This window comes from Musa acuminata, chromosome BXJ1-4 (genome assembly GCF_036884655.1).
Source record: "Musa acuminata AAA Group cultivar baxijiao chromosome BXJ1-4, Cavendish_Baxijiao_AAA, whole genome shotgun sequence".
Lineage (NCBI taxonomy): Eukaryota > Viridiplantae > Streptophyta > Magnoliopsida > Zingiberales > Musaceae > Musa > Musa acuminata.
Window position 1 is genome coordinate 17701021 of NC_088330.1, and position 24251 is coordinate 17725271.

The window sequence follows — 24251 nt, forward strand, 5'->3', positions numbered from 1 at the left end:
CCGGCTGCTCCCGGTCACCGCGCCTATAAGTAGTGCCCCGCGCATCACCCCGCTTCCCTCGCCCGTGACTCCATCTGGCCTTTGGACGACGTTTTTTGTTTCTCTTCTTCGGGAAACGCCAGCGTTGCATGGCAGTGAGCTCCCTGGCCCGTGAGGTGTCCGACCTCTGCATCGGGAAGCCGGCAGTGAGGTCGCTGCCGCTCTCTGCCACCATCGGCGACGCCCTTATCGCCATCCGGAGCAGCGGAGAGGACCGCCTCGCCGTCTGGGCCGCTGACCGGAATCGGCCCGATAGGAAGGCTTGCGTCGGGACGGTGTGCATGGTCGACATCGTCTGTTACCTCTGCTCCAAGGAGAATATCGCGGCGCCTGGTGCCGCCCTCGCGGCACCTGTCTCCGTGATCCTCCCGCCCAAGGCCGCCGCCCCCCTCGTCCGCCGCGTCGAGCCCAGCTCCAGGTGCATCCGCCATCCTTTTCCTCAAAAAAGATGATATTTTTTCGGTGATGCAGTATCTTATGTTGTTCTCTGGATCTACGGAAGGGGAAATAGAAGACAAACAGTGGTCTTTTTTGGTTCTCTGTTACGATACATACTCTTCTAGTAGAATTTTTAGACCTTTCTGCTTTAAATTCGTGGATTTGATGAACAGCGTTGCTAATTTGACGCTTCCTGATGGCAATTGCAGCATCTTGGAAGCCCTCGACGCGATTCTGGAGGGGGCGCAGAGCCTGGTGGTGCCCCTCCGTCCCGCCGCGTCGCGGAGGAAGCCCGCGGGCGGAGGCGGCGCCGCCCTCGAGTTCTGCTGGCTGACGCAGGAGGACCTCGTCCGCTTCTTCCTCAACTCCATCGCCCTTTTCTCCCCAGCCCCCGCGCTCTCCGTCACCGACCTCGGCCTCGTCCACCCTGCCCCACTGGCCGTCCGCCCCCAGGACCCCGCGCTCTCCGCGCTCCCGCTCATCCGCGCCGCCCTCGTCGACCAGACCTCCGTCGCTGTCGTCTCCGACGACGGCCGCCTCCTCGGGGAGATCTCCCCCTCCACCCTCGTCCACTGCGACCAGCGCGTCGCCGCCGCCCTCGCCGCGCTATCCGCCGGCGACCTCATGGCCTACGTCGACTGCTTCGGTGCTCCGCCCGAGTCCGCTATAGGCGCCATCAAGGCCAGGTTGCAGGAGAAGGGGCTGTTGAGCATGCTGGAGCTCCTGGAGGCCGACTTCTCCCCGCCGTTCTTGTCCTCGGCATCCTCGTCCTCGTCCTCGTCCTCGTCCGACGAGGAGTCCTCGCCAGCAGCGGCATTGCAGAGGCCGAGGCGGCTGAGGTCGGCGGGGAGGTCAGGGAGCTACTCGGCGAGGATGGGGAGACGGTCAGAGGAAGCAATCGTGTGCCATCCGGAGAGCTCGCTGGTGGCGGTGATGATACAGGCGTTGACGCACCGGGTGAGCTACGTGTGGGTCGTCAACGACGACTACTTCCTTGTGGGGATCGTCGCCTTCTCTGATATCCTCAGCGTCTTCCGGGAGCAGCTGGATTAGCTTCTTCGACTCGACGAGCGCGGAGAGCGATGCGCCTCTCTCTCTCTCTCTCTCTCTCTCTCTCTTAATTAAGCTGCTCCTGTACGTGTACATTAGTCCGCTAAGCATCGTTGTTTGTGGGGGTTTAATGTGTTGGTTTAGATGGTTTCTGTTAATTGCTACGTTTCCATTTAGCTTATGAGTTTAATGTGTTTGATGTTGCTAATCTAAATTAAAAGCTTAACATATAAATGCAGAATAATCATTCCAATAAATCAGCATGCAACACACACACACACACACATATATATATAATCATTCACTATGTTTAGTTTACTCCATCCTCCCGATGTCAATTGTCATGCTGATTCATCAATTTAGATAGAAGTATTGTCAGTCATATTATTTTAGATTTATAATTGATAATTCATAAGCAGATGGAGTGTCATGCAAATTAAAAATTTGATAAGAAACATGAAGGCTATACTTGTTTTCTTCCGATCAAATGACATAATCCATATGAGAGAATATTCTCTATCAACAGGAAACATCCAATATCATGTTGTTATTCTTCTAGTCATAGTAAAGAAGATTGATATACACACACTTAAAATTAAAATATTGGTATGATTGATAATATATCAGACTCATTTATTAAAAATTAAAGATTTAAGTCATCATATATATATATATATATATATATATATATATATATATAATGTCATATTAAATTAAGGGTAAACATGACGCTACAAAACTTTAGAAGAATGGAAATGTAAAATAACATTTTTTTTAAAAAAATATAATTATTATAAACTTATTAAAAGAGAAGCTTAATAATTTTCACACCCACAAAAAGATGCAAGTGATCGTAACCATTAATTTACCATCATGGAGATTTAATCACCACCCTTGATTTCTGCCACGTGTTCGTGTGCCTTTTCGAAGCTCTGTTTCTCTAATGACGTAGCATTAAATTCGTCCCCACCCATAGACCGTTAGCTTGGGGCCCCAATATCTCAGTCTTCACGTCCATTTTATCTCGACCCAACAAATCTAAAGCGCCGGCGTTTGAAGCGGACTCGCATTATGTTAGAAGCGTTCGACGAAATGACTCGGTAGTGGCGCTTAATCCCCGATAGGGAGCGAGAGAGTGGCCGATTCGCCTCCCTTCTCTCTTCCGATTTTCGTTCCTTTGATCTTGGAAGAACCCCTCGGATTAGGGTTCGGTGGCCTCCCGTCGATGCGAAGACGATGCTCGTCTCCTTCTTGTTCGGCTTCGTGGCGGGGTTCGTGGCCCTGGTGGCCGCCGAGGGCTTGGCCTTCCTGTGGCTTATGGGTCGCCTCCGCCGGAAGCGCCTCGCTGTGGGCGTGGCCTCCCGGTCGCAGTTGATCGCCCGCGGTCTCGATGCCGAGCGGTCGCTCACTGTTCCCTTTGAGAAGAAGGTCGGTGCTTCTAATCGATTTGCTCGCTGGCCTTTTGCTTCTTTCGGTATCGAATTGGGTTTAGTCTTGGTAGTTTTCCTTGTTTTATGGGTCCGGTTTTGTTGAGTTCGAAGGATTTCATTTAAAATAGATGTTGAAACTTGCTTTTTTTGGATGGTTGATGTCCTGTGCCATTGGTTTTCTACTTGAGGAAAATTAGGGATAGTTATCTGAATGATGATCAGGAAAAATAGAACCAAATATGATGACTTTTGCTTAACAACGTCTAAGAATGACTTGCCAATCTGTCGTTTTACTGACATCTCAAAGACTGCAATTTGGTAGTAATTCCCAATTTCCCAATGATTATTATGAATTAGTAAGAGCAGCCATAGCATTTAGCAATAAGAAGAAGTTTTATATCTTCAGGGATAGGTCCTGAGGTGCTCCACGTAGTCCTTGCACCAATGACCCTTTAAGTGAAGCTAGTCCTTTTACTTGCTCAGTGCATTATTAGTTCATCTGACTTGTTCTTCTGGCTTGCACTTGTTGGTTTTGGATTCTTAAATTTGGTATTTTCCTTGTGTTAACAATAGGAGATATCGTGACTCAGAGGCTTATATGCTTATCAGCATCATATGCATTAGGACTCAAAAACTCATGAAACTTCTGCCAAAACTAAATATCTGTAACCTGGAATATGAGTTTCTTGTGTCTACGATGATCTTAACTGAATCAGGTTTGGAGTTTTTGTTTCATTACACTAATGTTGGAATTTGAGTGTGCTTTAGTGGTATTTTATATTTGCGATGTATTTGTGGTAATTTGTATTATTATTATTATTATTATTATTATTATATATATGTATGTATGTATGTATGTACATATATATATATATGTATATGTATATGTATATATATACATATATATATATATATGTATATATATATGTATATATATGTATATATATATATATATGTATATATATATATATATATGTATATATATATATATATGTATATATATATATATATGTATATATATATATATATATACATATACATATATATACATGTATGTGTATATATATATGTGTGTGTGTGTGTGTACATATATGTGTATATGTATATGTATGTATATGTACATGTACATGTACATATATGTATATGGTACATTTAATGGAATCAGATTGGTCATCCATACATTGCTTCTAGTATCTAAAATTTTGCATGCACTGCTCTTTGCCGATGATGAACTTTCTGAACAATTTGAATTAAGATCGTTTAGTATGTATTCAGCTATTTAGTGTCATGAACTAATCTAATGTGTTTCTTTAATTCTGTGAGCTTGTTGAGCTTTTCTGACAGATTTTAGCTCTTAAAATCTTTTGTGGCTAGCTGGAAGTAGAATAGGTTCTGAAGATATTGCTTGTATTAACATGGTTTCATGTGTCAATAAAAATCAGTTAGCCATGATTTGTTATACCTTCATTGCATTTTTCGTGTTGATATTTGTGCCTATGTATGAACATTGCTGTTTACATTATGTGTTGCATTAGCTGACATCTATGCTTTATTGTCTTTTGAATACCAGGGCTCAGTTTGGGTACTAGAACCAAAAAAAGTTCGAAAAATTAACACTGATGAATTGCCAAAAAAAGGGACCAAACAACAAAAGAAAAATGATATCCTGGAGGTTATTCCTGTCAAAAGATATGCTAAAATTAAGGATCAGTCATTAATCTTGTCCAATTCTGATGGTTCTAAAACAACAATACAACTTTTGGGCTGTACGGTGGTAGCTGTTTCTGCATCAAATTTAGCTTCACGAAAGTGGTAAATTACTTAAAAGGGACTGCTCTTTCAGAAATTTCCACATTGACACAGTTTTACATGGAGGATTTAGGATAAGGGAATTTCTTATGTATTTTTAAGAATAATTTGAAGCCTGTTATGTTTTACTTCTATCATACTAAAGCATTTTCTTGTCATATGCACTGCATCACCCAAAAGAGTTCTACAACTTTTGGAACATGACTTCTGTTATACAAGACTGCTCTCTTGAACTTGGTTACTTATGTAACACAAGAGTGTTCTTTGGAACTATTCACAGTTTGAGCTACAAAACTTTATCCTTTACCAGCTATACTATGATATTGAAGTGTATAATGTCTATGAAGTATAGGTAGGTAGTCAAAGACCCTTCTGAAACATATATTGTCTGTGAGATATGCTGTATCTACTTTAAACAGCATATCTTCAGTACCACTCAAGGTTCCAAGTCCATTTTCAGTTTTGGTTTTGTTCTGGGTCTTTTGAGTTTCAGTTAATTTTGAGGCTTTAATTCTTTTACATAATGTTCATCAGTTCGTTCACAAAAAAGAGAAAAAGAATATCAATATCAATGACATGTAAAGGAAACAGACAAATCTTTTTTGTGTTTATGGATATAGATATTTTGTTGTAGAATTTTGTTGATACAATAAGAAAAGAAAAACAATTATGTCTAACACTGGTGCCCATGTGGTTTCTAGGTGATTGTACCAGCAATGATCACTATATCCTGTTGGCTTCGAGCAAGCCAATATGATTGCGTTTCTTCAGTAACCATCTGAATTTCAATATATTAGACAAGTCTTCAAACACTGAATTGAGCAACCCTAGCATATGCTAGTTTTGGCAATTATATTTTTATCAAGCTATGAAGGCATGATATTGTTGCAAGATCCACCAAACAACAAAGGAAACAACAAATATTAAATATAAAGTTCATGAGTATGGTTGAATTGACATATTGAAAAGAATCACTTCAATAGTGATAAGGGACCATTTGGTCGGTTGGCCATTGGTGCAGCCCGTTGGCTCGCGAGGAATTGTCCGCTTTGAGCGATGGGCGTACCCGCACGGTTTTGTCCTTTTGGAGCATGTGAGCTCCAAAAGGCGCCTCTAAGGGTAAGGGAGACTTGGCGGACTTATGAGCCCTTGGTTCCCATACTCCTCAACCAATGTGGGACTAAATGACCTTATCAATGCTCCCTCCCGTAGGGGAGCTAAGGGCTTATAGTCAAGGTGCACGGCTCGGGAGCGAGTTTGCTCGGCCGAGGTGCAGGCCTCGGGCCCTCCTTCTAGCGCCAATCTGATAAGGGATCATTTGGTCGATCGGCCATTGGTGCGGCCCGTAAGCTCGCAAGGAATTGTCCGCTTTGAGTGATGGGCGTACCTGCACGGTTTTGTCCCTTTGGAACATGTGAGCTCTAAAAGGCGCCTCTGAGGGTAAGGAAGACCTAGCGGACTTATGAGCCCTTGGTTCCCATACTCCTCAACCAATGTGGGACTAAATAGCTTCACATGCTTCGAAAGGCCGTCAAAGGTGCATTTTGGAGCTCACATGCTCTGAAAGGACAAAACTTTGGCGGCCTTTCGGAGCTCACATGCTTTGAAAGGACAAAACCGTGCGGGTACGCCCATCGCCCAAAGCGGATAATTCCTCGCGAGCCTACGGGCTGTACCAATGGTCGACTGACCAAATGATCCCTTATCAAGTAGTAAATTCTAGAATAGCCTTATACCTCATAAATATTAAAAGAAATAAAGTGGAAACATCTTTAGAAAACATGATTAGATTTCAAAGAAATTAGAACAGTCTGAAATAAGGTTTGAGATCCACTATATCTGCTGACAGGCCTCCATAACTCATCTTTATATTTTACATCTTTTTTGTCCTGGATGTGGGATTATCTCCATAAGGGCTGCTGCTTGGTAATTAGAACTAATGGAACTCAGTATAATGTGGTCAAGTGAAAGTATAATGGTGTCATAGCAGTTTGTTTTGGGTTGTAATCCCAAAAATGACTGATTTTTATCAGTGTTGATGGCCTAACTAGGTTGGTTTCTGCCACAACATGTAATCTGAATACCGTGTATGGATGTGCACAACAAAGGTCATTCATTATATGTTCCTGTTTCATGTTTGATGCTAGAATAAATTGCCAAGCTTAACAAAATATTTTTTGTCTGACTTGCCCGTCTTAGGGCTAAAAGGTATCCCATTAAATTGGAGAGCAATGACTCAAAGATTTATAAGGGGAGTAAGGCATGTTACTTGTACTTTGACACTTCATGGGAGAAGGAATCTTGGTGCAAAGCACTCCGTCTTGCTTCCTGCCCTGATAGGGGAAAATGGAACTGGTTCTCTCAGTTGGGTGAAGATTTCCAAGACTATCTGTCATCCTTAAGTATTGAATATCCTTCCTTTCTGAAGCCATCAACGCTTTATACTGAGACTACTAACAGAACAAGTAGGATTGATGAATCCTCCAGAGTTCAATTGTTTCTGAAAAAATTTTCTAAGAAGGCTTCGAAAAATGCTTTAGAAAGTAGACAAAGTTCAATCTCATCATCAAGTTGTGGTGAAAGGAAGATTGACAACAGGTTACCTTCCACGACTGGTGCATCATCAAGTGATGGATTTGTAATTAGTTCATCTGAAGACAAATTTTCAAGTAAGCCATTCTGAGATGTTAGCACAGCCTTTCTTTATAACAAACTTGTACTCGTTTTCATAATATCTGCATTCTGGTATTCATGATGCAGCTGCTGATGAAAAGTTTGTAAATGATAAAGGTACACTTTGTTGGAATCTGTTGCTATCAAGGCTATTTTTTGATGCAAAAAATAGTATTGAGATCAATAATCTCATAAAAGCATGCATCCAGGTTATTTTCATATTAAATTATCCCGATTGATCACCTTCTTGCTTTCTTTGTTCATATATAGTATTCTGATATTTCCTTTTTATGTGAACAGACGACATTGTCAAATACAAGAAGACCAAGTTATCTGTGTGAAATATCATGTACTGGCTTAGATCTTGGTAGCGTTCTACCTTACATTCATAGAATGAGAGTTTTCCCTGTAGACTTGAATCAGGTGTTGTCTATGGAAATTGATATCGAATACTCTGGTGGTATAATATTAGACATAGAGACAAGACTTAAAGTTCGTGAATTGGAATTGCAAAAGGACTTGATAAAAACAAGTTTAGAATCAAATTCTACTTACGAGTTGAATTCCGATTTTCTTGAAGGTATTGAGCATTATGGAAACCAGTTGAAATCTCCAAGCAACTCAGCCACTGGAATGGGTAACAGAAATGAAGTGGATAAAGCAGGTGAGAGTAATGTTTTGCAAGTTAAATATCTTTTTGTTCTGATAGAATGCTGCAGTATGTTGAATTATAGAAATGTATTTTTAATATGGGAAACAAAGAGAAGCCAATGTCAAGCTCACTGCCATTTCACTCCATGCATACTGTTGTATGAGTAATCTGAGTTTCTGGTTTCGCTAAGATCAGGAGTCATCATCTCATGTTTCAGCTCTCCTTTTTGTCTCTTCCAGAGAGAACATGAGAATGATAACCGGACCAAATTGTCCGTATTCTGACTGACTGCAAAGATTTTATTGTCTTTCATGAATTTTAGAAAAAATTAAAAAATTTCTACTAAAAAAAATTGGTAATTTTAGATTTTGTCTTTCATGAATTAGATTTTATCTAAGACAAAATCTAAAATTAAGTTGCTAATTTTAGATTTTGTCTTAGATAAACAATTAGGAGACTGATATTGGTCACACTAGTTCACATTGTACTTCCCTAAAATCAGGCATGACGCACAACATTACCATGTTCTAACAGCGAGTAAAAAGTATTTATAACTTTCTTGCTTTCTGCCATGGTCCATTTTACTATATTAGGTGGCTAATTGATTATTCCATGCTCTGTGAACTATATTTGTTATGCCATGTTTAAATTATGTTTCAAATGCAAGTTTAAATTCAAAACTATGAATCACCTTCCAATGTATTTTGACATTATAATGAGATTTAGTAATGCCCCCTAGAACAAAAAAGATAAACTTTGATGATCCATATCCTCTCTGAATTTGACTTGTCTCTCACTGGAAGATAAGTGAAAAAAAAGTAGAAAAAAAATGCCACAGTAAACCAGTATTAGAAAACACTTGAAATGTGTTCTACTTCCTCCAACAACGATCTCTTGCTTCATCCTGAGGTATGTGACCCCTACTGTGAATCAACCACTTAATATAGCATGTTTTTAATAAGTACGACTTCTCATGTGGGTTGTATATGCTAAAAGTCTAAGGTGATATGGTATAGATTTAGCTTATTAGGATGAAATGAGACCTTTAATCACATTTGGATAGCATGATCCATTTGATGGATGGTACATAACAAAACTTTTATACCTTTGAGCATTGTTCATCTTATCAGTTTGTACCGGTGTATTGACCAGCTGTTGTTATGGTATATACCAAACTGTCCCGAGTTATACCGAGCATACCAACACATGGTAGGGCGTACTAAAATAACGCCTGTACCAGTCCCCTGTCAGACCAATATGTACCGCCCGATGTTGCGGTGTGGCGAACCTTGTTATTGAGCATAATAAAGATAGTTTTTGTACTTGTAAGTTGATATTCTGGCCAATATGTTTTGACAAGAAACAATGCTATCTGGATCAACTATTAAAAAAATTCTTTCTTTGCCTTTAAGACTTGTTATATGGGTATCAATAACTTTACTCATTTGATATTTTTTCAAATTTGTGTTTTACAGGCCTTGACAAATGAAATTGTGTGTACCTGAAATAATTTCATTCTATCATGTATTCTGTTCTCATATCATCATACTATCATTCTTTCAATTTTTATAGTGTAATTTTTTGCTTTTGGTAAAAAATTGTGCATCTTATAACATATGTTTGTCTTCACACAAAGATATATGCAGTAAGGTAGGATGTGGAGATGCATATTAGCACCAAGTGAATAAGAAAATATTCATTGTAGATTTTTCTGTCACTAAATTTAGCAAGTATTGTTATTCAGATGGCCTTAGAAACTCCAAGAGTGCCAGTTGGACTTCGGGTCATGTGTCTAGATGGAAGGCCATCCTACATTCTCTTGCTAATCAAGTTTCACAGGTTTGTCTCAGTATAATGTATTTCAGAAAGTTGATATTTCTTAAAAGATAATTAATTTCGATAATATGATACTTGCAGTTGGAAATCTATTACTTGAAAGCAGATGTGATAAAGATGTTGATGGATCTTTTTTATCACTTTTTCAACATTATTATACTCCGGTTCTTCATAACGGAATTAGTTGTTTAAGAAGCACATTGGGAAACTACAGTTGGATCACATAGACAGCCACTTAATTCCCTTTAATGTCCTTTCCATGTTGACTTTGTCTGACTCATATTTGCTCTCGTATAGGATCACAGAGACATCCCTTTTATCAACTGATGTTTAGACCAGTACCCTGATGAAGAAACTAGATAGGGGAATTTTGGAGCTCTAGTGAAGATGAGTAATAGTATATATATTTACAAGCAGTTTTGAGCTCAGTGAGTAATACTATATATAGGGGAATGTCGTGTTCTCATCAAGAAGGTTTTAGCCCAGTGAAAATGAGTAATCTTACAGTCTGATGGTAATGAATTAACAGGATATGCATGTTATATACTTGTAATTTGTACTGATTGAAGTACTTTCCTTAATTGTACGGACTGACTTATTTGATAACATTTTCTTTTTTGCTTTGATTTTTTCTATAATTTAGCATCAATTTTGTGCTCAATGGCTCTCTCTTCTTTGTTGAATCCATTTGCTGTTTTCTACAATTTGAACATTTAAGTTCAGATCCACATAATTTTAGAGTCATTTTATAAGGATGACATTTGTGTTTCTGCAAAAGGTACCACTTTCTTTATCAATACGAGTCATTTCACTTCGTGGGACATTGCGCTTATATATAAAGCCACCACCTTCTGATCAACTATGGTTTGGCTTCACAACAATGCCAGAATTAGATTGGAATTTGGAGTCTTCAGTTGGGGATCGGAAAATAACCAGCAGCCACATTGCTTTGCTTATCAGCAATCGATTTAAGGTGCTATATTAGTTCTATGTTCATATTTCGTTTGTCTGAAATGTTAGTATAATAGCTCAGGAACTTGGTACGAGTTTTTATGTAGTATCTTGCGCTTTTAGAAGCTCGTCTAACTTTATGGCAATGTTACTTTGCAGGCTGCAATTCGAGACAGTCTTGTGCTCCCTAATTGTGAAACCATATGCATCCCATGGATGTTGGCTGAAAAGGATGATTGGGTACCAAGAAAAGTCGCACCATTTATGTGGATCAACAATGAAAACACTGAAATGACATGGCCTGAGTTTCCGGTGCCCCAAAATAGGGAAGACAAACCGAAGCTTGATGGTAGTAACAAAACTAAAGACAGTCTTGATGACAAAGTTGACGAAGCAAAGAATGTAATACATGTCGAACAGCCAACGTAGGAAGCCCTCCCCGAGTCTTCCACTTACGGTGGCAGAGTGATTGGATCTGCTTCGCCTGATCATTCTCATGGTGGCATGAATACTTAGTTGAAGACACCGTTGTTGACCTTTGAAACCGAAAATAGCTATAGCCAAAGCAGCATGGAGGCAGTTGCGACGGGACGATCAACCAACATTACTACCTCCTGAGGAAGATGAGAAGCCAAAGAAGAGTAGTAGGCATGCGAGGATGATGGATTTGGGAACGATGATGGGAGATAAGCTGGAAGAAAAGAAACGCCATATAGAGGAGAAGAGCAGACATATTGTTGAGAAAATGCGGGAAAATGCAAGGATGTGAAGTCCTCATTTGTTTTTTAATATGCTTACTAGCTTAGCTGATAAAGTCATTTGATAGATTATCATAAGATTGTGGGCTCCAATCCTGTGTTTGTCATTTATTTTTTGTAAAAAATAAAACAGTCAAATTTTGATTTCACTCGGAACATTCGAAGTTTACAATTTTCATGTATAGATGTATAAGTCATTTTTTATTAATTTATTATTCTTGTCAACTATAATCAACATTTATGTGTGTGTGTTTTCTGACACATTTGTTTTGGAGCATTAAATTACAAAATAAGTTGTGAATAAATTTCAGATTAGATCTAAGATTACTAGTGGCAGTGACGAGTGTATGATAATAATTTGGATATTATAGTTTTTGAGTCATATGAACCATAATTAGCATGTCAATAGAAGTTTAAATAATATATATGTTATCTTCACTTATTATGATTTATGATATTTATTTTTTATAAATATGATAAATAGTATGTTTATGTTTTTGGTTTTTAAAGTTGAAGTATATATTTTAAAAAAATATTATTCTTAGTGTTTTACAAAATATTGATTGAGAATGTATAAGAATCAATGTCTATTTTAAACATATTTTATAGTAAAAAAAGCATGGCCCTTCTCCAAGAGAATTCGATCAGAGCGAGATTTAAGTAAAAACTGTATGGTCTTGATAGCACCATGCCCAATATATGGTCTCTGAGGTATTAGATGGATGAGGGAGTATAGATATACGGTAACTGAGGATAGATATGTTCAAAAGATTGGATTCCCCTATATGATATGAGGACTACGGTGTAGTGGCATAGTACGTCCGTAGTCGATGAGTCGAGTGAATTATTATGGAGATAAAAATTCACTAAACTAGAGAGAGTTTTAATAGGTATGACTCATGGCCAGCTCAATATTGAGCTTAAAAGGTCACACACATATGATAGGTGATACGACGAGTAGAAGTTCGAATATAAGATATCCGTTGGAGTCCCTATCTTATTGGATACCCAATAAGCCCATGAATTATTGGATCTTATGGATGAGATCCAATAATTACCAATTGGAGATTATTAGGTAGAGACCCATTAATCTTAGAGGCTTGGGTAGTCAGATGGATATCTAGTACCCAATATGGTAGGATCTATTAGGGTTAAGTTGATAAGGTCCTCTATAAATAGGAGGGAACCAAAGGGCCATGAGCTAGGTCTATTTTGGCTGTCACTTCCTATTCTCCTCTATCCCTCTCCTTCTCAACCTGTAGTCCCTATTTGGAGTGTGTGGACAGCAAAAAAGGGGCATCCCCTTCTTGATTGTGTGGTGCACGCTACGAGGAGGATTGTGTAGGGATTTGAGAAGTGTCTTCGTAGCTCCTACCATGTGGATCACCGCTAGAGAGAGGACAAATTGACCTCATTCATCCTCTCCCATAGATCTATATGAATTTAAGGATATACGATCTCCCTAGGTAACACAATCTCACTTGTATATTTAGTTTTTTGGTTATACAAGTTTTTGCGCACCAATCTTTGCAATGGATAAAAACGACAAATTTAATCGCTTTCAAAAAACTTCGTACAATGAAACTCTTAGTTTGACGAAAACCATATTGAAATGTCATTTGACTTAATATGTTTGTAAGTGAGTAGAGAAGAGGGGATTAGACAGTTTACAATAAAGTAAAGTGGAATGCAACAAAAGTAAAGTACACACCAAGAAAAGAATACACCAATTTTATAGTGGTTCGGTTATTCGACCTGCATCTACTCCCGATTCCTCCTCCGTCGAGGTCATCAGCATCTACTGATGATCTTCCTTTAATAAGCGAAGACCAACCACCTCTTTACAATGCATTTTCCTTTTCATGGGTTTAGGAGATAACTCTTATAGGCCTCACATCTCTTCTTGGATGATTGCAAAACTAAAAAGAGAGAGGAGGAGGACTCTTTACACTTTTACAATACTTTTACACCCTAACACTTAGAAGATTTTTTTCACACTTTGATTGCCCTTTTACGCAAAAAAAAGGTGCGACATTTATAGACCCAAATGTCTTCAAAATTAGAGCAAAAAATTGTCTCATCTTGGATTTCCGAGGTATTGGCGGTACCATCGCCTGTGCTGAGTAGTACCACCACCTAGTATAGTGGTATTATCGCCTGATAGAGCCTCGGAGACTGGGCTCTAGCGGTACCACCGCCTGATAATAGTAATAACTACCGGCGATACCACCGCCCAATCTGGATGGTACCACCGCTTAGTTTGGGTGGTACCACCACCCAAGCTTCTTAGTGACTGAGCCCTGGGCGGTTCCATCGCCCCAGTCTAATGGTGCCACCGCTAGACAGGGTTCAACAACCTAGTTGGGCCTTGAATTTGACCCAACCAATCCAATTATGGGCCCAATTGGCCCTTAACAGGTTTATTGTGATTAGCTCCCAAACCTAAGCTTAATTATATGCTAACTATGATTTTTAAGGCATACACTAAACAAAACAAGTCTGATAAGTCTAGGTTTCTTCCGGTGATCTTCCGACGGACTTTTGACGATCTCTCAGCAATCTTCCAGTGGACTCCCGATAAGCTCTTGGACTTTACGATGATCTTTTTGGCGAGTTCCAATGAGCTTCTCGTCGGCCAATTCCGGCGGCACTTCTGATTTACCTCCGGACACCCGACAAACTCTCGAACTCCTAAAGAATTCTCGATCTTGACTCTAGCACATCATTTTGCTTTATGTCTTGATCGCTATCGTAGTTAATCCTGCATACTTTTCTCAACATATAGATTTGATTAAACAATTTACCAATTGATTTCATCATCAAAATCTGAGATTCAATAATCTCCCCCTTTTTTATGATGACAATTAATTGATGACAGAGTTAACCTTAACTCCCCCTGTCTATATGTCATACTTGAATTCAAGGCCTTTTGAATTCAAGCATCAAATCAATAAGCTATATACATTTAAACTTATTAATATGCACATCATGATACTAATCATGGTTTACCATTTTAAAATATGATACCACGTATTTATCATAATAAAAATGATGTTAAGGCATGACATCCATTGTCAATTCCAATATCGAATGATGATAGACAATCATTATTTTCAAGCTTCATACCAATTTCAAAAATGAAATTTAGCAAGATTCAAATTTCAAGTTTGATAAAAGATGACAATTCATCAATCCGAGGCATTATACTAATTGTAAATAGGAAATTAAGAATGATAAGTTCGATACCTCATCACAACGGTACGAAATCAAGCATGAAACATTTTCAAGTATCCATGCTACATTACGATGCGTTTCAAGCATTCATGATACATTTCAAGTATCTATGATACATACGATGCATATGCGATATATTTTGATATTTTTCAAGTATTTGTGATGTATTTGACGATACCAATCATATTTCAAGCATTCGCAATACATTCAAGCATTTACGATACGATACATTTTACACATTATTTCAAATATTCATAATACCAAGTTGTCATCAATTTACCATATTTCTCCCCCTTTGTCATCAAGAAAAAAGAGAACCATTCAACAATGCAAGTGTTTTAAAAAAAAATATTCAAGTAAATTCTACACCAATTTATCCAAGCTAGAAAAAAAAAAAGAGAAGTTAAGCAAAGACTTTGCATGATAACTACTTTTGGTTTTTGAAATGGACAAGCTAGCATTTTTGCTTTAGATGTGCAAAAGCTTTTTTGGTTCTTCTTGAGATGTGCAAGTGTCTTTCTTCCTTTGTTATAAAAATAAGAAGAAGAGGAAGAATATTAAGGGAGGAATTTATTCTCCATCAAGAACCAAATTCATGAAAGTTAAGTTTCATTAAATCAAGCTTCTACTATAGCAAAGAGAGAGGATTCATCATAAAGGATCAAGATGTCCATACCAAAAAATCAAATCCATTTTCTTGCAAATGATCATCACACATTAAAAGTCCATGAATAAAAATTCTTCTTTCGTGAGAAGAGTGAGGAAGAATTCATGGGAGAGGATCATCAAATAAAGGATAAAAAATCCATGAATAAATAAAATGTTTTTTCTTGTAAATAGAAGAAAGAAGGATTCATAGGAATTGATAAAAGATCAAGTCATTATTCTAAAAATCCATGAATCATGGCTCTTCCTTTGCAAATAGAAGGAGGAAGGACTCATGATCATCACATGAAAAGAAGACATCAAGTTATAAATACCAAAAGTGATCTCGATTTAAAAAGAAAGAAAACTCAAAAACTGAGAAGTTCAAAAACTGATCATCACAAGAAAGAAAAAGCGATCTCGATTTAAAAAGAAAACTCAAGTTACAAAAACTGAGAAGTTCAAAAAATGTATCAAGGAATTTATGCATTTAAAATATTTATCATGCCTAATTCTTAGAGTGTTGCATGTATTATTGTAACACCCCTGATTAGTCCCACATCGGAAGTGGGCAAGATTAAGATTGATTTATAAGGGTCTGATGAGTGTATTATTATCAACTTCAACTTAAGTATTTTGGCCAGTGATTTAAACTAAACAAAGTTGATAGACCAATTAGCCAATGCATAATTAAAATGCATCATATCATGCATGATTCAAATCATCATCATACATTTCTCCCTCTTTGTCATGCAATTAGAAAAGTGCAACTAGTATATTTTTGAAACATGCAATTCCTACTTCACTATAGAACATGCAAACTTAGTAAGTTTTAGAGATATAAAAATTAGCAAAAATATATTTATTTTATGAGATGTACAAGATAGCATGTTTTTGCATCTTCTTGAAATATGTAAGTTAGCAAACTTTTCTTCTCTTGAGATTTGCAAGATAGCACTTCTTGCTTCTTTTTTAAGATGAGCAAGCTAGCAAGTTTTGCTCCCCCCTTTATCATTGTCAAAAAGAATGAATGGTTACAATAGTGCAAAACTTTTCTCATTACATCATTTTTCAAATCATCGTATGAAATATATCAATAAAAATTAACTTGGTGATGAGATATACAATTCATGAAAATAAATTTTAAGTTGTGAATATCAAGAGACAAATTATGATTCTTTTAGATATGAAAAGAAGAATCATATTAAACAATCTTAATTCAAAAAAATCTCAAGTTATTATTATCTATGAATCAAGATCATGATGCAGATAAAACTTTTTTTTATAAAAAACAAAAAGAATCATAGGAGAAACAAATAAAATATCTCGATTCATGTATAAGAAATCTCAAGTTGTCAAGATCATGATTTATATATTAAAAAAAATCTCAAGTTATAATTCATAAAGTCATGATTCATAAAAAAAAAATCTCCTCTTTAGTAAACAACAAGAGGAAAGGAGAACTTGGTTCATGCATAAGAAATATTGGGTTATAAAGTGAAGGAATCATGATTCATGTAACAAAAAGATTATCGATTCATGCATTTGAGTAAATATTTTTTAAACTATTATTACTTCAACTCATCATGCATAATTTTAAAATGTAAAACCATCATATATGATACAATTTGTCAAATCATCATTATTTTCAACTCATTCAATTTGTCAAATCATCAAAATCACTTTCAAGGGATTCTAAATGATATAAATAGATTTATCAATTTTTATTGAAATCTCGATAAGATTTTAGGGATAGAGATATTTTGAAGAATAATGCATTCTCCCTTATTTATGATTTTTGATTTATGTGATATATTTTATACAAACATGCCTTTTTCTTTTATGCTAAATAAAAACATGCATCATCGTTTAAAACCAAAACCAAGATTTTACAACCATCATCAAGATCAATTGTGTAACACATAATACCAAAACATAAGATTTCAAATAATAATTACATCATCATCAATTGTGACTTCATCGAATATAAAGCATCTTCAATTAAAATCATTTTGTAACCGATAGTTCTAATTCTAATGATATTTTTTTATTGTTTTGGCTAGAGAGTTTTACGAGGTATTTTGGATATCTAGTCATAAGCCTTGAGCATCCACTATCAAACTATCATTCTTACTCCTGGCTTGTGATTGTAGATATATCTACAAGAAAGGGTGATTTTTAGGTAACCATTTGACCTTGGGTGCTTCAAAAATCGATCTACTTAACTTATCATTTTGCATAAAGTTCTTTACGGTTCCTTTTGTTAGGAAAAGAGTAGCACTAAGAGGGGGTCGGTGAATTAGTGCAGCGGTAAAAATTACGTTGGTTCAAAACTTCATTGCGATTAAATCCATTTTCGGAAACTTGAAAGCGTATACGAGTGTAGGCGTAGTAAAAGCATAGTAAAGAGGAGAGGCAGTTTGCTATAAAAGTAAAGTGCTCAAAGGAAATGCAAACCAGATTTTTATAGTGGTTCGGTCGTCGTGACCTACATCCACTCTATCGATTCCTCTTTCATCGAGGCCACCGGCATCCACTATCGATCTTCCTTCCATAGGCGAAGACCAACCACCTTTTATAACTCGATTCTCCTTTTACTGGGTTTAGGAGATAACCCTTACACTCCCCACTTACTCCTCTCTCAAACTATTCTAACACTTAGAATTTTTGAGAGAAGGTCACACAAGATTGCAACATCGTTTCTTTCTATTTTTACTCTCAAGTCTTGTGTTATTTAATTAGGGATGAGAGGGGTATTTATAGGCCTTAAGTTGATTCAAACTCGGAGCCTAAAAACATCTCATCCTGGATTTCCTGAGTTCAGGCAGTACCACCCCCTATACTGGGCGGTACCACCGCTAGTGTCAGTCTGACACTAACACTGCACTGGACGGTACCACCGCCTAGGAGGCTGTGCTAGGTGGTACCACTGCCCAGACAGGCGGTACCATCGCCTGACATAGTCTCAGAGACTATGTCACGATGGTGCCACCTCTTGGGTCACTGTTTGGGCCTTTTCATTGGGCCCAACACAGTTCTTACATGGGCCAAACTGGCCCCTAATTGGGTTGGTCCAATTCCAATCCCAATTATGTGCTAACTATGAATTCTAAGACATTTCCCAAGCTAAACAAGTCCGTAAGTCTAGTTTCTTCCGACGAGCTTCCGACAATCTTCCGGCGAACTTCCGACGATCTCTCGGCAATGTTCCAGCAGACTCCTGACAAGCTCTTAGAATTCACGATAATATTCTTGGCAAGTTTTGAAAAGCTTCTTTGGCAAGCTCCTGGATTTCTCGATTGGTTCCGGTAGAACTTTTGATGAACATTTGGATGTCCGACGAACTCTCGAACTCTCAATGAAATCGCATTCTTGACTCCGGGACTTCATTTTGCTTTATGCCTTGCTATCGTAGTTAATCCTGCATATGTAAAAACACACATCAATCAAGACAATTATTACTAAGCTTGAATCATGTTGTCCGGCATGTCATTGGTCCATCGACACTTCGTCTGATTCTTCGGTGCATCATCCTCTTTTGTGGCCTATTGCCCAATCGGCCAGTTGACTCCACAACTCCGATATCCTTGGGCCAATATCCGCTCTTCTTAGCCCGATGCCTAAATCCATGGTTTGAAGCCTTCTGTCGATACGTTGACCGATCCTCCAGCTCGACGTCCAATCTTCTGACATGTTCCACCGGTCCAACATGATTTTTTCTGCTTTAATTATCTTATCTTGATCGAAGCATCCTGCATCACTCAAAACGTAGATCAACTCATAAACACTTATTAATTGGTTTCATCATTAAAATCCGAGATTCAACAATCTCTTCCTTTTTGATGATAACAATTAATTGATGATGGAGTTAACCTTAACTCCCTGAGTTTAAACAAACTCCCCTTATCAATATGCCATATTGATAGAGACTCTTAGATTCAAAAATTCAAGCAACATGTTATCATAAACTTATGCATAACATCATACTTCTCCCCCTTTGTCATCAACAAAAAGGAGAAGTGCAACTATCTAAGTGTTTGAGATACAAGTTCAAATCGTTGCATTATAAATCTCCAGTTTTATCATCATGCAAGCTAGCAAAAATTTTACAAAATTTTAGAATATGCAAGCTAGCTATTTTTGCTTCCTTTTGCAATGTGCAAGTTGTAAGTTTTGCTTCTTGAGATAGGCAAAATAGCACTTTTGCTTGATATTGCAAGATAGCATTTCTTACTTTTGAGATGAGCAAACTAATAAGTTTTGCCTCTCTTTACGATATGTATGTTTGCAGTTTTTGCTTCTCTTTAGATGTGCAAGCAAACTAGCAAGTTTTTTTTCTCCTTACAATTTGTGAGCTAGCAAATTTTACACACATGAAAGTTGGCAAGATTTTTACATCTTTTGAGATGAGCAATCTTCTTGCATCTTCTTGAAGTATACAAGATAGCTAGCAAGTTAGCAAAATTTGCTCCCCCTATGTCATTGTCAAATAGAAGGGATGTGCATGGTAGAAATTCTTTCTCCCCTTTTTGTCATTGTAAACAAAGGGAAATAACTAAAACAATTATGCAATTCATCAATTTCCAAATTATGACAAAGGTTAAACAACAAAGATGAAAAATCAAGTCATGAATGTCAAAACAATTTTTAATCATAAACATTTCATCATTGCATGCATCATTATCATAAGTTGAAGTATAGCATGCATAATACCAAATTATCATGTATATTTCCAAAATATAAAATGTATGATTCCAAATCATTATATCAATATTTCAATCATAAAAAATGATAGATCAAGTCTAAAATTCAAGAGATCAAGATCATAATCCGAAAAATGTATAAGAGGAATTTATGCATTTGGAAGATCTAACATGTCTAAGTTTATCATTCAAGCTAGCAAATTTGGTTTTCTTTAAGATGCTAGCTATTTTCTTTCCCCCTTTTTGTTATTGTAAACAAGAAACAAGAAGTAGAGTGGAAGAATACAATTTTCACATCAATGCTCTACTTATTACATGAGGTTTACAACCATAAATACAAAGGAATTTGCATATCATGTCATGAAAGATAATAATATCAAATCATGAATGCCACAAGACATGATTTATTTAATCAAATTGTTTTTATAAATAGCAAAAATAAACATAGGAGATCAAATGATATAATATCTTGATTCATGCATAAGAAATCTCAAGTTATAAATCTCAAAAAATCAAGATAAGTCTCATTCAAAGTCAACTCATCAAAATCATTTTTATGGTCCAAATATTCATAAAGGTGATATAAATAGATTCGTTAATCTCCTTTTTGGAAAAATTGATAAAGTAAGGAAAAATAAATTTTTCAAGGAGAAACCTTTCCTCTTTTTAGTTGTTTCAATTCATGTGATTTATTTTATTTATGCTAAATAAAAATATACATCAACGTTTAAAAACTAAAAAAGCCACTTTCAGTACCGTAAAATTTGATAATCCATAAATCTCAAGAATCATGCATAATTTTGAAATTTATTAAGCATGATCATTATGCATGACATCAAAACATTTTTTCAAAATATTTAATATTTTCATTACATAATTACATCATTATGCATCATCGAAATTGATTTCATCAAACATAAAGCATTTTCCATCAAGATCATTTTGTTTGTTATAGTCATGTATTTTTCTTTTTAGATGAATCTAACTTTTCATGCTTAGTTTTTCATACAAAAGCCATGCATCATCATTAAGCATGATATCAAACTTTTTAATATTTTCATTAAGACATTAAGCATGATTTTAATCAAAATCGGAAATCATCAAGATACACATTATTTTTTCTTGAAAAACAAACATAGGATCTTTAGATTTAAATCTAACATTTTATTACATTAACATAAAACATACAATTTTCATTATCATTTTCAAAATTACTAGCATGATCATATTTTTTATACATTTTCATTTTTAAACATATAATTTTTAAGAAAAATAATTATTCTAAACTAAATTAAAAATAACTCATGAAAAGCATCATATAATTTTAAAATAAATTAAAGGTATTTTGATTACCTCATCGTCGAATGCTATTAAGACGTAGTTTGCCACCTCGCCTTTATTTCTCTTCTCGTCTTCGGATGAGCTTAATTCATCTAAAGTAGCCTTCTTCTTCTTTTAAAGTTCATTTTTAATTTTTGATTCTTGTTTTTTCAAGTTCACCATCACTTGAGCTTATGCTCGAGTGGTCTTCAATTGTTCTAAGTCTAAAATCCTTCCTGTTCTTTGGAAGGTGGTTCTCAAGTTCTTCACGTGAATTGCATATCATTTTATAGGTCAACAAAGATCCTATAAGTTCTTCAATTGGTAAATGGTTCAAGTTTTTTGATTCTTGAATAGCCATTACTTTTGAATTCCAAGTTTTAGAAAGTGAGCGTAAAACTTTATTCATAAGTTCAAGATTCGAAAAATATTTGCCAAGAGCTTTTAACCTATTGACGACATCTGTAAAGCGGGTATACATGTCAATAATAGTTTTACTCAGCTTCATTTGAAACAGCTCGAAATCATGCATTAAAAAATTAATCTTCGAATCTTTTACTCTATTTGTACCTTCGTGTGTGATTTCAAGAGTATGCCATATATCGAAAGCTGTTTCGCAAGTAGAAATATGATTAAACTCAGTTTATCTAAAGCGCAAAATAAGGCATTCATAGCCTTTGCATTTTGAGAAAATGCCTTCTTCTCCAAATCATTCTAATGGTTCATTGGAAGAGAAGACATTCGAAAACCATTTTCAACAATACTCCATAAATTTAAATCCAAGAAAAGTAAGAAAACTCTCATTCGAGTTTTTCAATATGTGTAGTTCGTCCCATTGAATAAGGGAGGATGAATGAGAGAGTGACCCTCTTGAAAGCCGAAAAGAGCCATTTCTCTTGGGTGTTACCAAATGAGAAATTACGAGGCTCTGATACTAACTATTAGGAAAAGAGTCGGCACTAAGAGGGGGTGGGTGAATTAGTACAGCGGTAAAAATTACGTCGATTCAAAACTTTGTTGTGATTAAATCCATTTTCGAAAACTTGAAAGCATATGCGAGTATAGGCATAGTAAAAGCACAGTAAAGAGGAGAGGCAGTTTGCTATAAAAGTAAAGTGCTCAAAGGAAATGCAAATCAGATTTTTATAGTGGTTCGGTCATCGTGACCTACATCCACTCCGTCGATTCCTCTTCCGTCGAGGCCACCAGCATCCACTATCGGTCTTCCTTCAATAGGGGAAGACCAACCACCTTTTACAACTTGATTATCCTTTTACTAGGTTTAGGAGATAACCATTACACCCCCACCCCCCCCCTCCCCCACTTACTCCTCTCTTAAACTATTCTAACACTTAGAACTTTTGAGAGGAGTTCATACAAGATTGCAGCAGCATTTCTTTCTATTTTTACTCTCAAGTCTTGTGTTGTTTAACCAGGGATGAGACGGGTATTTATAAGCCTCAAGTTGATTCAAACTGAGTCTAAAAATATCTCATCTCAGGTTTCCTGGGTTTGGGCGGTACTACCGCCTATGTCAGTCTGACACTGACACTACACTGGGCGGTACAATCGCTTGGGAGGTTGTGTTGGGCGGTACCACTACCCAGATTGGCGGTACCACCGCCTATAGCCTCTCGGAGGCTGTGTCTAGGTGGTACCACCGCCCAGATCGATGGTACCACCGCCTGACACAGTCTTAGAGACTGTGCCATGACGGTGCCACCTCTTGGGTCATTGTTTGGGCCTTTTCATTGGGCCCAACACAGTTTTACATGGGCCCAACTAGCTCCTAATTGGGTTGGCCCAATTCCAATCCCAATTATGTGCTAATTATGAATTCTAAGACATTTCCTAAGCTAAACAAGTTCGTAAGTCTAGTTTCTTCCGGCGAGCTTCTGACGATCTTCCGATGAACTTCCGACGATCTCTCGGCAATGTTCTAGTGGACTCACGGTAAGCTCCTGGACTTCACAGCGATCTTCTTGGCAAGTTCTGACAAGCTTCTTTGGGAAGCTTTTGACTTCTCGGTTGGTTCCAATAGAGCTTCCAATGAATGTATGGACTTCCGACGAATTCTCGAACTCCCAACGAAATCGCGTTCTTGACTTCGGGACTTCATTTTGCTTTATGCTTTGCTATCATAGTTAATCCTGCACATTTAAAAATACACTTCGATCTAGACAATTATTGCTAAGCTTGAATCATGTTGTCCGGTATGTCATTGGTCCATCGATGTTTCGTCCGATTCTTTGGTGCATCGTCCTCTCTTGTGGCCTATTGCCCAATTGGCTAGTTGACTCTGCAACTTTGATATCCTTGGCGTAATATCCGTTCTTCTTAGCCTGAGGCCCGAATCTATGGCCCGAAGCCTTCTGTCGATACGTCGACCGATCCTCCGGCTCGACGTCCAATCTTCTGACATGTTCCATTGGCCCAACATGATTCTTCCTGCTTTAATTGTCTCATCCTAATCGAAGCATCTTGCATCATTCAAAACACAGATCAAATCATAAACACTTATCAATTGGTTTCATCATCAAAATCTGAGATTCAACACCTTTAGAAACCCAAATCAATTTATGTGGACTATATCTCTTAAATGAATATTTATAAGCAATATCTCTGAGTTTGCAGCAAGAGTTGCATTTGGTGCGGGGTGATACATGCAAGGTAGGATCTTTAATAAAGGTGGTTGGATTTTGGTGAGAGTTAC

At 37.2% G+C, this 24251-nt stretch overlaps 2 protein-coding genes across 6 annotated transcripts; both read left to right on the plus strand.

Moving 5' to 3' along the window:
* Positions 1–46: 46 nt before the first annotated feature.
* On the plus strand, positions 47–1676 carry LOC135672458 (CBS domain-containing protein CBSX5-like). The gene is made up of 2 exons (XM_065180938.1): positions 47–457; positions 687–1676. The coding sequence occupies exons 1-2, from the start codon at positions 129–131 to the stop codon at positions 1528–1530; spliced, it is 1173 nt and encodes a 390-aa protein (XP_065037010.1). The 5' UTR covers positions 47–128; the 3' UTR covers positions 1531–1676.
* An 857-nt stretch (positions 1677–2533) lies between these two features.
* On the plus strand, positions 2534–11792 carry LOC135650001 (uncharacterized). Of its 5 annotated transcripts, none has more exons than XM_065169055.1 (9): positions 2534–2955; positions 4528–4769; positions 6966–7435; positions 7527–7648; positions 7740–7806; positions 8020–8103; positions 9836–9930; positions 10706–10900; positions 11038–11792. In XM_065169055.1, exons 1-9 carry the CDS (start codon positions 2764–2766, stop codon positions 11305–11307), a joined length of 1737 nt encoding a protein of 578 aa, XP_065025127.1. In that variant the 5' UTR covers positions 2534–2763; the 3' UTR covers positions 11308–11792. The 5 variants fall into 5 exon arrangements, with proteins under 5 accessions (XP_065025127.1, XP_065025132.1, XP_065025111.1 ...); XM_065169060.1 differs by having other exon boundaries at positions 7740–7788; XM_065169039.1 differs by having other exon boundaries at positions 7740–8103.
* The last annotated feature ends 12459 nt before the right edge of the window (positions 11793–24251 follow it).